At 45.3% G+C, this 13035-nt stretch overlaps 1 protein-coding gene across 1 annotated transcript; it reads right to left on the reverse strand.

Annotated features, from left to right (window-relative positions):
• Positions 1 to 6121: 6121 nt before the first annotated feature.
• Positions 6122 to 7843, reverse strand: LOC119660107 (ras-related GTP-binding protein A). Its single transcript, XM_038068489.1, has 5 exons — positions 7704 to 7843; positions 7543 to 7642; positions 7262 to 7479; positions 7027 to 7193; positions 6122 to 6969 (listed from the first exon to the last, which is right to left on the reverse strand). The coding sequence occupies exons 1-5, from the start codon at positions 7713 to 7715 to the stop codon at positions 6540 to 6542; spliced, it is 927 nt and encodes a 308-aa protein (XP_037924417.1). The 5' UTR covers positions 7716 to 7843; the 3' UTR covers positions 6122 to 6539.
• Positions 7844 to 13035: the final 5192 nt, after the last annotated feature.

Below are 13035 nucleotides of genomic sequence, written 5' to 3' on the forward strand. Positions count from 1 at the left end.
AAATTTCGTGCTTACGTAGGGTACGAAATTGTCCATCCTGTTGTAGAGGGCTAATAATTCTTCAGAGGATTCTTCTCTCAAACGCGGCCAGGGGTTCGCAATTTTTCTTGTTAACAACCCAAGCCTTCGAGGAATACATGAGAACATGCAAGATCATTGTCTTGTACAGTAAAAGCTTTGAGCCTATGATGTAAGCTGAAATAGGCTCTGTTGGCTGCCAACAACCGTGCGCAGATTTCATCGTCATAGCTGTTATCGGTTGTGATTTCCAACCCTAGATAGGAGAAATTATCAACGGTATCAAAGTTATAGTCTTCTATCTTGATGCTCGATCTAAATGAAGGCAGTTTGTACGTCTCCAGTCGTTCTTCCCATGTGTCCATATCGTCAGCATAGGCCAGTAGTTGGATGGACTTAAAGAGGATAGTGCGTTTTGCATTTACCTCAGCATCATTTTTTCTAGGGCCAGGGTAAAAAGCGTGCACGATAGAGCATCTCCTTGTCTTGGATTAATGTTCATATTGAAAGATCCCGATAGTGATTCTCCTGCTATTATCTGGCCACACACATTGGTCAGCCTAGTCAGTGTTACTAATTCCGTCAGGATACCGAATTCTCTCATGGCCGTATACAGTTTTACCCTGGCTATGCTATTATAGGTGCCTTGAAGTTGATGAAAAGGTGGTGCAACTGATGGCGATATTGGCTTGAATGGGTATGCCTCACACAGACTCCAGAGGGAAACGAATTCTGGAAATGCGGCGAGAACAGGACTGGTGGTTCTAAACACCGAATCCCCCCAATCTTTCGGCGCTCGGGCTGCGAAGGAAGCATTCCAGATGTAAACTTCGCGTCGGAATCACTGGGGTCGCTGGTGGACGGGTGGCGAGTCCAGGAAGACTTCTCGGCAAGCGACCATCAACACATTGCTTTCAAAGTGGTGGACAAAAACTCTCGGTGTGCGCCACCCCGGCGATCTTTCTGTGCATGAAACGTCACGAAAGTGAACACCGAGACGTTTGCCGAAACTCTGGAAACAGGTGGGGCCACGCTGGAGAGTACACCTGGGGGTGGTGGCGCCGCAGCGGACACTGTCGTAAATTCAGTTATGAACCTGATAACGACGGTTTGCGGAGCCTCCATGCCCAGGAGGGCAACGAGGCGCGGCAAACCTTCCATGTATTGGTGGACAGTGGAAATCGTAGAGCTCCGGAAGGAGTGTAACAGGCTCCCCCGCTTAACACAATGTCTAAGCGACCGGGAGGAGGCATGTACCATAATGACGGAGTACAAATCAGCCAAAAGGAGACTCCGCAGCCAAATAAACAAGAGCAAAGCTCGCTGCTGACAAGATCTGGTCGACGAGGTGAATGGGGCCCGTGGGGACTCGGTTACAAAAAAAATCGGGGCTCTGCGGAAACCCTGTTCACTTAAGGCCGAGCAGGTGGACCGCATTGTAAGGGCACTGTCCCCCCCCCCCCCCCCCAAAAAAAAACAAAGATGCTATTATAGGCGCCTTGAAGTCGATGAAAAGGTGGTGTAACTGATGGCCATATTTTAATAGTTTTTCCATCGCTTCTGGCAACTTATGATTTTTAAGCCAATGCCGTGCAATTGCACGGACTGTTTCTTCTATACTTGGTGGTGGCAGTAATTGTCCGTCGTCTTAACTTGGCGGTACCTCCAACTTGCCGATATTCTGGTTGTTGGACAATTCATCAAAATACTTAACCCATCCCTCCAATATGCCCATTCTGTCGGAAATCATATTTCCCTCTTTGTCTCGGCAGGATGAGCATGGAGGTGTATACTTTTCGAGTTCACAGACTTATTGTTTCTCCCAGGCTTCCTTTTTCTTTCTGTGAAATCGCCCCTCTACTCGAGGAAGTTTGTGGTAAGTCACTGCGCGTGCCCCCGTAAAGTGCAGCATTGTCCGGCATGTGGCATTTTCCCGTTGCGCTGCTAACTTACATCCATCGCCGAACCAGTCGTACCGACTTTTTTTGCGACTGAGACCAAGTATGTTCTCGACATTTATTTACTTTAAAATAAAAATTTCAAAATGATCCTGTTAGAAAATTTCTATATTAAACTTGAAAATATCTTTCCTCAAGTTCCTAAAATCCATTTAAATCTTTTCAAAGTTAATGTAAAAATTTTCTAGCATTTCAAAAATGTTCATTAATCCTTTTCATTGTTGTTTTCACATAGACGTAATCATTTGCAATTCTAACGCTTGTTTCTGGTTGAGGCGAAGTATGGTGCATGAAAATGCCTAGTATATAGTGGTAACGCGAATTGGGTAACTACCGGCTTGATGAGGGACAGCTGAGCCAGTGCTGGGGAGTTGAATTCAGGATGTCGAGAGGTGCAGTGTTGGAGTCAAACAGGGAAGGTGACAAGCAATGTGGACGAGGTTCTTTGTGGATCTTTGTGTTTTTTTTTTGGAGGGGTATTTATTCATTTTAAGTTAATCATCAATCATGAGACTCCCTACAGGGTTCTCCGTATGACGGAATTGTTGCGCGATATCCAGACGCCTAGGTCTTTAGGTTTTGCATTTTTTTAACGGTTTTATGTGAAACAAAACCTTATTAGAATCGATTCGATGTCTGCCTGTCCTTCTGTCTTTCTGCCTTTTCTTTCATAAGGTAGTGGAAATCTTCAAAAGACTCTGTCCTGAACATGGCAGAGTGTGGGATTTTTGCCTACAAAAACCACCCCCGACTCTCCCTACCTACCTACCTATCACGGGGCGGAGTTAGCTCAGTTTAGCTATTTCTCCTATCAGTATCAGTGCTTCACTTAAAGTTTCCTCTCTGTATCTCCGATAATGGAAGAATATGTACTCTAGGTCCTCGGGGATTCCCCAGTTTGGACAATTGGGTGAATTGTCCAATTGGCTCGGTGGAAGACTGATCGAACGGTGGCCAATTCACTATTCCAACAGTAGGCATGAATGCGTCACATGCATTGGCGATGCATTGTGTGACATGGAGCACTCCCCCCGCGGGACCGCTTGCCATAGTACGTTGACCTAGCCACACTTTCAAGAAGTTCCCCTTGTCCAATGCTTTTGCAGACCAGCCTGATGCCCTTTTGTCTTTAGGTATCCTGTGTCCCTGCCCTGAGGCTCTCTCCTCAGTTCAAAGATGATTGTCTGGTGATCGATATTGGTGTAGTTCTCGCAAAGGACTAACAAAGGTCAGGTCTATGATTGAGGAGACCCCTCGTTGCGAAAGGTGTTTGCATCACCTTCATTGTACACGTACACACCGCTTAGTTTCGCCCACATGAAACCACTGGCCGACGGACTCATGGAGTATGGCATAGCTTGGCGACCGCACGCCCATATCTCCACCCATCGCCCATCGCTCCACCAATCGAGTCTGTGACCGATACACCACTGTCACGGTTTTTGTAGGGTCCACTTATGATGGCAATTTCCACCTGAGATTCATAAGTGGTCTGCTCAAATAAGTTTTGAGCGACCCTGCAATGATTGACTGCAGCCAACGCCTTCCTGAATTCCGGACATTTACCACTTCCTGAAAAATGTCGATTATTACTTCCTTCCCTTCCTTCTCACAACAGGCATTTGGTGTCGCTATTACACTCCTTGACTATATGGCCTTTTTCCGCACACCTTCAGTATCGATCGGTACGATCAATGCCGCTGTTGCTTGCTTTCGCAAAGTGTCCAAACATGAAGCACTTGAAGCGCCTCTTTAATGAAACTTGCCGCCTGTGAGAGAGGCAACCCATCCAATTTGAACCTTTTCGGCCAACAATAATTTCTGCGCTGACTCCACTGGTAGTCGCATTGTGGCCGCATGAGCATTACCATAGGCATTTCTCAAGTGCACTATGGATTTTTCTTCCAGTTCCTCCAACTTAAACTACTCTTTTAATGCATTGCATATTTCTTCTCTCAATGTCACTTCGTCAAGATCCTTGCACAGTATGTAGATCTCATGCTTTTGGGCCCGAACTCTGACATTCTCCCCAAGCGAGTTCTTCACTTGCTTGCGAAAGCCTTCGGTTTTGGCAAGCGGGATTTTTTTTAGCACTAACACGAGATCGTCTTTCTGAGTCCTTCGGATCTTGCTGACATTTCCACCCAGATCTTTTAGGTCAGGGTCAGATTCCACCTTTCCTAGAATCCCCGCTTAAGACAAATTGCCCTTATTGGAGATAACAATTGCCTCTGGTCGAGCTAACACTTTTGCTTTCTTCTTCGCCTTTTTATTAACGACCTTCGACAATCCAATATTCATTCCCCTTTGGTTTCTGTGCTTTTAGTTTCGTCTCTCAAAACTGCTAATGTACTTTTTTCCTCTTAGGCGCCTGCTAATTCCCTAGATCACCATCTTTCTCCAGGACTCTTTTTTTTTGCAGGCAGATCGCTAACACTACGGTTCGGTATCGCCTGTGACACTGTTGGAATAGCAAATTTCAGCTTTTTCTTGGGATCTCTTTCCTCCTCCTATGACCTTTTATAGAGGGCCCTAACGGCTCTCGTCAGTTTTTTAATAGCTTGGCGCACGTTGTGCTTTTCCTTCATTAACTCCGACTGGTCAATTATTGTTGCTCAAAGCTACTTGAAAGCTTTTTCCTCCTGGTCAGGACTCTGCTCTCTATGAGTCTTGGCCGGATTACTCCTTCTGATCGCACCTTCTCCCGTAGCATTTAATATGCTTTCCTGCACTTTATATTTCTCCGTCTTTGGCATTGCTGGAGATCGAAGAGTTGAGCAGCTTCTCCTGAATGGGTCAATTTCGTGGTTTCAGAGTACCTCCTGTGGTCATTCCTCTTGGACAAATACAGTAGACGGTAGCAGGTGCCAGTGGAGAAAGGGGATGGGAACGTGCGATGAGGGTGACTAGCGTATAGTTGATTTTATGGACACCCATGACTTTGTAATTAGAAACACATGGTTCATCAAACGATTGTCTCATCTTCCTACATTTTATAGTGAGAATAGTAAAACGGAAATGAATTAATCCACAGGACCTGATGGCATTACATTTGAGCTCTGGAAAGCGAAGAGCTAGGACCCAATACTGCGGCTCAGTGAATTCTTCAATCGGGTTATTGAGGAAGGCAGAACTACTGACGCAATACAGGCTGCGCGGTTACTCGGGACAAAATCGCATCTCTCTCACGAGATGCAAATTTCTTTGATTTTCTGAGCCAGTGGCTTATAGTTCAGCTTCTTCTCCACGTACTTTCCTTCACTGCTGCAACATTTATAATATAAGCGGAGCGACCCGTCATGTCAACTAACAGCACGTTAGGTTTGTTGTCTGATGGATAGCGATGTCTTAGAAATTGCTTGTCCCAATACACGTCATAAGGAGAGCTATCGAGTACTGCCTGCGGCTCATACCGGTAAACCGGATACGTTCCCGTGATCAGTCCATGTTTGTATGCAAGCTTTTGGTGAATCACTTTACACACAGTCTTTTGCCTGCCCGTGTACTACACTGGTGCTATAACAGTGCAGCCAGAAATGAGATGCTTCAAACAAACACATTCTGCACTGGGCGTTCATCATTATTATGATGATGATGAAGTATACGGTGAGAACGTTAGCACCAAAAACCAACCAACAACATCAAATCGCAGTGGACAAACGAGCAGAATAAAGATAGAAGACTACAACTTTGAGACCGTTGATAATTTCTCCTATCTAGGGTCGAAAATCACAACCGATAACAGCTACGATGATGAAATCCGCGCACGGTTGCTGTCAGCCAACAGAGCCTATTTCAGCTTACAAAGACTGTTCCGCTCGAAACGTCTCCCCATAGGGTCAAAGCTCTTACTGTACAAGACAATGATCTTGCCCGTCCTCATGTATTCCTCGCAGACTTGGGTTCTTAGCAAGAGTGAGGGATCGAAATGCCAGGCTAGCATAGAGGCATGCAAGTTCATGCCGTCGGAACACTTCGATGGAGCATTATTTTTTTTAGGTTTTTGAGATCGCTCTCCCCACTTGGCCGTCTCCGGACACAGGATGCTCGTTAGATCATTGCCTCATCCCCATTTACTCATCACAATACATTTAAGCTCGTTTCCTTTCATAAAATTGACATGCGCCGAATGAAACACGCAACAATATTAAAAAATACATTAAACTTTATTAAACCACAAGCACTGCTTTGTATTGAATAGGGTGAATTCGCGTTTCACTTTTATAGCTACAGATTAAATGTTATTTCCTTACACATCAAGTTCAGCGCTTTTTTCTTATTTTTCATCTTTTTCGATTAAAGGTAGTTACAAAATTGGGTTCATTTCCGATTCATTTATCTATGCCTAGCCCTCGACGTCTCGGCCGCCCCTGATTGGGTGAAAATCAATCTGATTTGGCAATGACGAAATTCGAACGAATAAACTTAAATCTTTTTCCTTAATTACTGATAACGGGAGTAATGTGATCTGGGAGCAGTGGGTGGACCGGATTGCGTCAGCTTTAAGCTCACGAGGGTAGAAAATCACAAAGTCTATCGCACTCTTGGCGACTTCCTTAGATATCAGTGATAGTGGATGGCTCCTGCGTTGCTATTTGGGTTCTCCAACTCCTCGAAGTACTTGCGGGCGTTGCGAATGTTCACCAGCGTCGCCTCCGACGGCATGCTAGAGTCTGACATCACCACCATTACGTATGTGTTGCTCGTGAAGGTGTCGAGGAAGGCGGCGAACGCGCTGTTCCGCACCTCCATCGATTGGAACTTGGCGCCTAGTTTCGAGCAGGACAGCTTGAACTGCTTGATTATGTTCGAGACTTTCTCGAAGCGATGCGAGTCGCGGTACTGCTTGCGTTGGCAATGTGAAATGACTAGGAATGTCGCGCGCTCGAACAGGAGCACTTCGTCTGCGTCGATGATGTTGGAGAAGTAGTTGAGCGAGTTCTCGAGGGCCGCCACATTGGGGATGAGCATTGTCACGATACTCGACCAGGCTCTGCAGTGGACGGCAGTTGTTTAGTTGCAGTTTCAGGACTATTAGAAAATGACTCACCTGTACAAAGTCTCATCCCATATGCTCGTCCTGAAGCAGGTACATTTCAAAGGCTTTGACAAGCGAATCAGGTCATCTTCGCGCTCCTTGAAGATGATGTCGCGTTGTTCCTCCGCCACCAGGTCCATTTTGTGGATGAGGCAGAATATTTTAGCCTGGCTTGAGTTCTGTAACAACGAAAAAGCAGGCCAGGTTCATGAAAACCCAACATTTCTAAATTTAGTACGATACCCACCGACAGCAACGCTTCCAAGCATGACTGGTAATAATGTGCGTCTTTATCTAATTCCCTGCTCTCGACATCGAAAACGTAGATCAGAACCTCGACATTCCGGAATATATTTTCCTTCTGTGAAGCGAAATATTGCTCCATGAAGGATTCCTGTCCACCGCAGTCCCATAAGTTTAGGACGAGATTGCCTAAGAAGCGAACGTGCGAATGCTCGACATCGACTGTGATAAATCAGAAACTACTTTAGCAAATGGGAAACAAAGGGAACAATAGATAAAAATTACTTGTTGCTCCTAGTCTAGTTGTGTCCCGGGCGATGTAATTGGCGAAGATAATGGATCGCATACTCGTCTTCCCGGAGCCACTTTTGCCCATCAACAGTACCTGCGGAGGGCAGAATTACGTAGAACAATTGCTTAAATATTAAAAATTCCTTCCACAGTACCTTCTTCTTCATTATGTCAATGAAACCAATTGACTTTCCGCCCGAGAACAAATGTCCAACACCCTAAAATCCACTTTGAGTCGCTGACAAATGATTTACGTACTTCTCTGAAGTATCTTTCAACTTGTTATCAATGTGAAAATGACAGCACATTATGCCAATTTCCGAAGCTGTCATCTGATGGGAACGTTCAATACTCGCACTAGGATGGATTCGACTGGAGTGAATTCTTAGTTGTAACCGACAAAATGCATTTGTCGACCATCTAAACGATTTTTGGATTTTAGCATTAAATAATATTGTTTTCATTTTTTTGGGAGACAAAATTTTGAGGAACTTATGCAAACAAGTAGATAAACTGATGCTTGGACGCTTTAGGTATGAACAGTGCTCAAAAATCAACAAATAAAGTGTTCATCATGATCATTGTCTAGTGCATTGTGAACCTGCATCCATTTGGAAGTTATTATAATAAATTGCATTATGAAATTGAGCTAATCTTCCAACTATATTTCCAAGACAACAAATCCACACGTATCAGTAACCTTTACGATAATTCAAGTTCATTATGTATTTGGAACAGTAATCTGAAATGTAAACGTTTTTTGCATCGGCACACTTAAATATTGGATTGGGGAAAAAGTAACGTCGTATTTGTGATCGAATTTTAACGCTTTATTTAACATACTTAGAATTATCCGATTTAAGTCAAATATGCGCCGTTTTGTTCGCAAACTTGTTGCCATTTAGAAGGCAACTCCATTATCCCCCTCTTATAAACCCCCCCCCCCCCCCTCGCTCCTTATTTGCAAAAGCCTCAGACAGCCAGTTTTCGCAAGCCTCTTTTGAGGCGAACTTAGTAGCACCAAGTGCGCTTTGCATGGACCGGAAGAGATGGTAATGACTTGGTGCCAGGTCCGGACTATACGGTAGGTGCAGTAGGACATCCCATCCGCGATCCCGTAGCTTGTGGCGGGTCATCAAAGATGTGTGAGGTCGAGCGTTGTCCTGGTAGAACACAACACCATTCCTATTGACCAATTCTCGCCGATTCTGGTCAATCGCCTGCTTCAAATGATCGAGTTACTCACAGTATAGGACCGAATTGAGGTGAGGGTCTGGCCATAGTTGAGCAGCTCATAGTGGATGACTCCCTTCCAATCCCACCAAACAGACAGCAAAACCTTCCTGGCCGTCAATTCGAGCTTGGCGTTGATTTGGGGCGGCTCGCGAACTTCGACCAATATCTTTTTCGCTTGAGATTTTCGTACGTGGTCCACTTTTCATCACCAGTCACCATCCGCTTCAAAAATGGGTCGATTCGATCCAAGAGATTTTTTTCCGTCAACTCGTGTGTTACCCAAACTTCCAGATTTTTTGGAATCTAATCTTCTGCAAATGGTTCCTAACGGTTTTATGGTCCTTGCCCAGTTCCTGGCCAATCGAGCGAATGCTCACATGCCGGTCTACTTGGATGATTTCGACGATTTTATCGGTTTCTACGACGATTGGCCTACCAGTACGGGGTGTATTTTCGACATCCACTACACCAGAACGAAATCGATCGAACCAACGCTGTGCTGTGCGAATTGTTACAGTATCGGACCCATCAACTTCACAAATTTTTTCGACCGCCTTCGTTGCATTTTTACCTCTCAGGTAGTAAAAATGTAAAATATGACAAATTTCTTCTTTGGTGGACTCCATCTTTGACGCGCTACAACTTGAGACTGAAATGTACGATCATAAAAATGTCAAAGAGACACCTGTAGCCCAGATTGTCGTCTTCTAATCACCGTATAGTATGACCCGATGCGATAAGTACAACACAGGATATGTTTGAGTGTGAGCCTGCCCCAACACTTTGGTTTGAGAGCGATTTTGGCATTGTGGGTTAAGTCGATAACCACAATCATTTTTGGTCCTTCGAGCCGGATTAACCAAAAGGTAAAATCCCGTTTTGATACAGCTAATTTATCAACTCTCCACCAAGTGTATTGCCCACGTTGCAATTCGATGCGGAAGATAGGTAAGCTCTATCCCAAAAGAACTGTTGTAAGTAACTATCTTGACCACTTCTGAACAAACAGCAGATACGCAAGCGATGACGACTGTCGTACAGTATGACGCCTTCAAGAAACTCATCAGGATGATGATGGAGGTTAGGAGCATTCACGGATTTTCTAACCGGTCGTTTCCAAGTGCTGGAAGCATTGGGCACGACAAAAAAATGGGCAAAGTAGTCGCGCTCATGGCGAATGAAGCAATCTCATGCAGTGTCTGCCAGAATCATTTTGGTACTGAATGTAGCAAGTTTAAGGCATTGAGTATTTCTCAACGAAGAGACCTAATTCAAGAGCAAAGAGCCTACTACAACTGCATGAAAAAGGGTCACAATGTCAAAGACCGTCCATCGAAAAAGAAGACAAAATATAATTAAGTCGCAAAGCAGCTAGCCTCTGTAACGACAGTACTCATGGCAAACCAGCCCGAAACTACCCAGACCGTGTTATTGGCCACTGCGACAATCAAGGTAAGAGATAGTGTAGGACAATTAACTATCTTAAAAGCCCTCCTTCAATCAGGCTCCCAGCGAAGCTTCATCACTGAAAAGGCAGTCCAATTATTGCGGATAGAGCGGCAGTACGCAAGCTTCAACATCAGGGAGCTTGGGTCAATGTCTCCCATAAAAACAAAGGGCGAAGCAGAGCTGCGGATACGACCCAAATATGAAGAAGACATGAAGTTATCAACTCTAATCATCTGAAAAATCACCAATATTTACCCAGCACTTAAGACAAACGTCAAGTTATCCAGGTCACATCGACGATTTACTTGGAGCAGATGGATATGGCTTGTTCGTGATGTCTGAACTCAAACCGTGCCCTTAAAACGAAGTTGGGGTGGGTGCTACTTAGACCAGCTTGTGCAAGATCGCTGAATCCAGACGTCATCATCATGATCTCCACAGAGGACACAACAAACGCACTATTACGAAAGTTTTGGGAAATCGAAAAAGTTCCTGCAGCCAGTCAGAGACATGACAAAAGAGGAAGAAGTAACCGTAAACCGGTACCAAGCAACCACCCGAAGAGAAAAATCCTGTAAATACGTGGTTAGACTTCCCTTAAAGGAGAATGTGGAACCAGACAGAATGCTATAGCATAGGCCAGTAGTTGGGTGGACTTAAAGAGGATCATACCTCTTGCATTTGCCTAAAGCATCACGGATCACTTTCTGGAGGGCTAGGTTAAAGAGGACGCATGATAGGGCATCCCCTTGTCGTAGACCGTTGTGGATGTCGAATGGTCTTGAGAGTGATACTGCTGCTTTTATCTGACCTCGCACATTCGTCAGGGTCAGCCTAGTCAGTCTAATCAATTTCGTCGGGATACCGAATTCTCTCATGGCCGTGTACAGTTTTACACTGGCTATGCTATCATAGGCGGCTTTAAAGTCGATGAATAGATGGTGGAACTGTTGTCCATATTCGAACAGTTTTTCCATCGCTTGCCACATAGAGAAAATCTGATCTGTTGCTGATTTGCAGCCTCTTTGGTGTGGGCCAATGATGTTCTGGGCGTATAGGGCTATCCGGCCTAGCAAGATAGCGCAGCATATCTTATAGATGGTACTCAGCAACGTGATACCTCAATAATTGCTGCACTGTGTGATATCTTCCTTTTTATGTATGAGACAGATAATTCCGGTCGCCTCCATATTTAACCAATTCGGCTGTAATTCCATCGGCTCCTGGCGACTTATGATTTTTTAGCCGATGAGTTGCACGGACTGTTTCTCCTATGCTTGGTGGTGGCAGTATTTGTCCGTCGTCTCCAGTTGGCGGGACCTCCAAGTCGCCGATGATCTGGTTGTTCAGTAGCTCATCAAACTACTCAACCCATCGCTCCAATACGCCCATTCTGCCGGAAATCAGATTTCCCTCTTTGTCTCGGTAGGATGAGCATCGAGGTGTATAAGGCTTCATCCTGCTGACTTGTTGGTAAAACTTGCGCGCCTGATGCGGTTGCTCCCTGTACTTTTCTAGTTCACAGACTTGTTGGTTCTCCCAGGCTTCCTTTTTCTCTGTGAAGTCGCTTCTCCGCTCGACGGAGTTCGTGATAAGCCTCTACGCGTGCCCGCGTTCTTTGAGAATGCAACATTACTCGGTATGCGGCATTCTTCCGTCCTTTGCTAGCTTACATTGATCGTCAAACCAGACGTTCCGACTCCTTTTGCGGCTGGGGCCAAGTATGTTTGTGGCCGTATCAATGATAACGTTCTTCAGGTGGTTGTCAAGATCAGTTGTTGATGCTTCATCTCCAGGTTCTCTGTTGACTGTGGTTATTGCGGCATCCATATCCCTCTTATAGGTGTCGCGGAGGGCTGTGTTATGGATGGCTTCAGTGTTACCTCTCACCTGATTGTCAGGGGGGATTCTGGGCCTTGCTGTTATTCGAGCTCCGAGCATTATGCCAACGAGATAGTGATCCGAGTCTATATTGCCCCCCCTATATGTTCTGACATTCATCAAGGCTGAGAGGTGGCGGCGTTCGATCAACATGTGGTCAATTTGGTTGAAACTGGTCCCGTCTGGAGAGGCCCGTGTATGTTTGTGGACCGCTTTCCGCGCAAACCAGGTACTTCCAACAACCATTTCGTGTGACCCTGCTAATTGAATAATCCGCAGTCCGCTATCATTTGTATTTTGGTGTAAGCTATGGGAGCCAGCGTATCGCCTGAATATGGGTTCCTTCCTTACTTGGCTGTTGAAATCCCCAAGCATGATTTTGGTATCATATCTGATTCTGCAGTCTCCTCCGCCCCTATGGGCGTGATCGTTAATGAGGCTTATATTTCTAAACTTGCCTCGCAAGCGCAGGGTGCATAGCCGTTTGCTTATATCATATTTTCAAAGCCGATAACAGCAGGTTTCATTTTTTGGCTGACTAAGAAACCTACTCCGAGCACATGGTTTACTGGATGGCCACTATAATATATGGCATAGCTGCTCTTCTCCAGGAAACCGGTCCCTGTCCAACACATCTCTTGTAACGCTGTTACATCAGCCCTATATTGGGAGAGGGTATCGGCTAGCTGCTCGTCAGCTTCATCTCTGTACAGGGAGCGCACGTTCCATGAGAAAATGCGCAAATCGTTATTCCGTTGTCATTGCCGGGTTCGTCGTTGTGTAATCCGTCCAGTCCGAGGCTCCTGTTGTTGCTTCGTAATAAGTTGTTTTCCGTGTAGGGTTGTCAGCCCTACCCAGCCCCCAACCTGGAGGATCAGTTGGTACAATTTGTTTTTAGGCGCGGGAGACTCGCCTTCATCC

This window comes from Hermetia illucens, chromosome 6, assembly GCF_905115235.1.
Source record: "Hermetia illucens chromosome 6, iHerIll2.2.curated.20191125, whole genome shotgun sequence".
Classification (NCBI taxonomy): domain Eukaryota; kingdom Metazoa; phylum Arthropoda; class Insecta; order Diptera; family Stratiomyidae; genus Hermetia; species Hermetia illucens.

Bases quoted from the DNA above. Each gene is read 5' to 3' on its own strand.
- LOC119660107 (XM_038068489.1), bottom strand. The intron at 7,480-7,542 runs GTAATTTTTATC...GATTTATCACAG, and splicing joins AACTAGACTAGGAGCAACAA to TCGATGTCGAGCATTCGCAC. The intron at 6,970-7,026 runs GTGAGTCATTTT...CGTCCACTGCAG, and splicing joins TGGGATGAGACTTTGTACAG to AGCCTGGTCGAGTATCGTGA.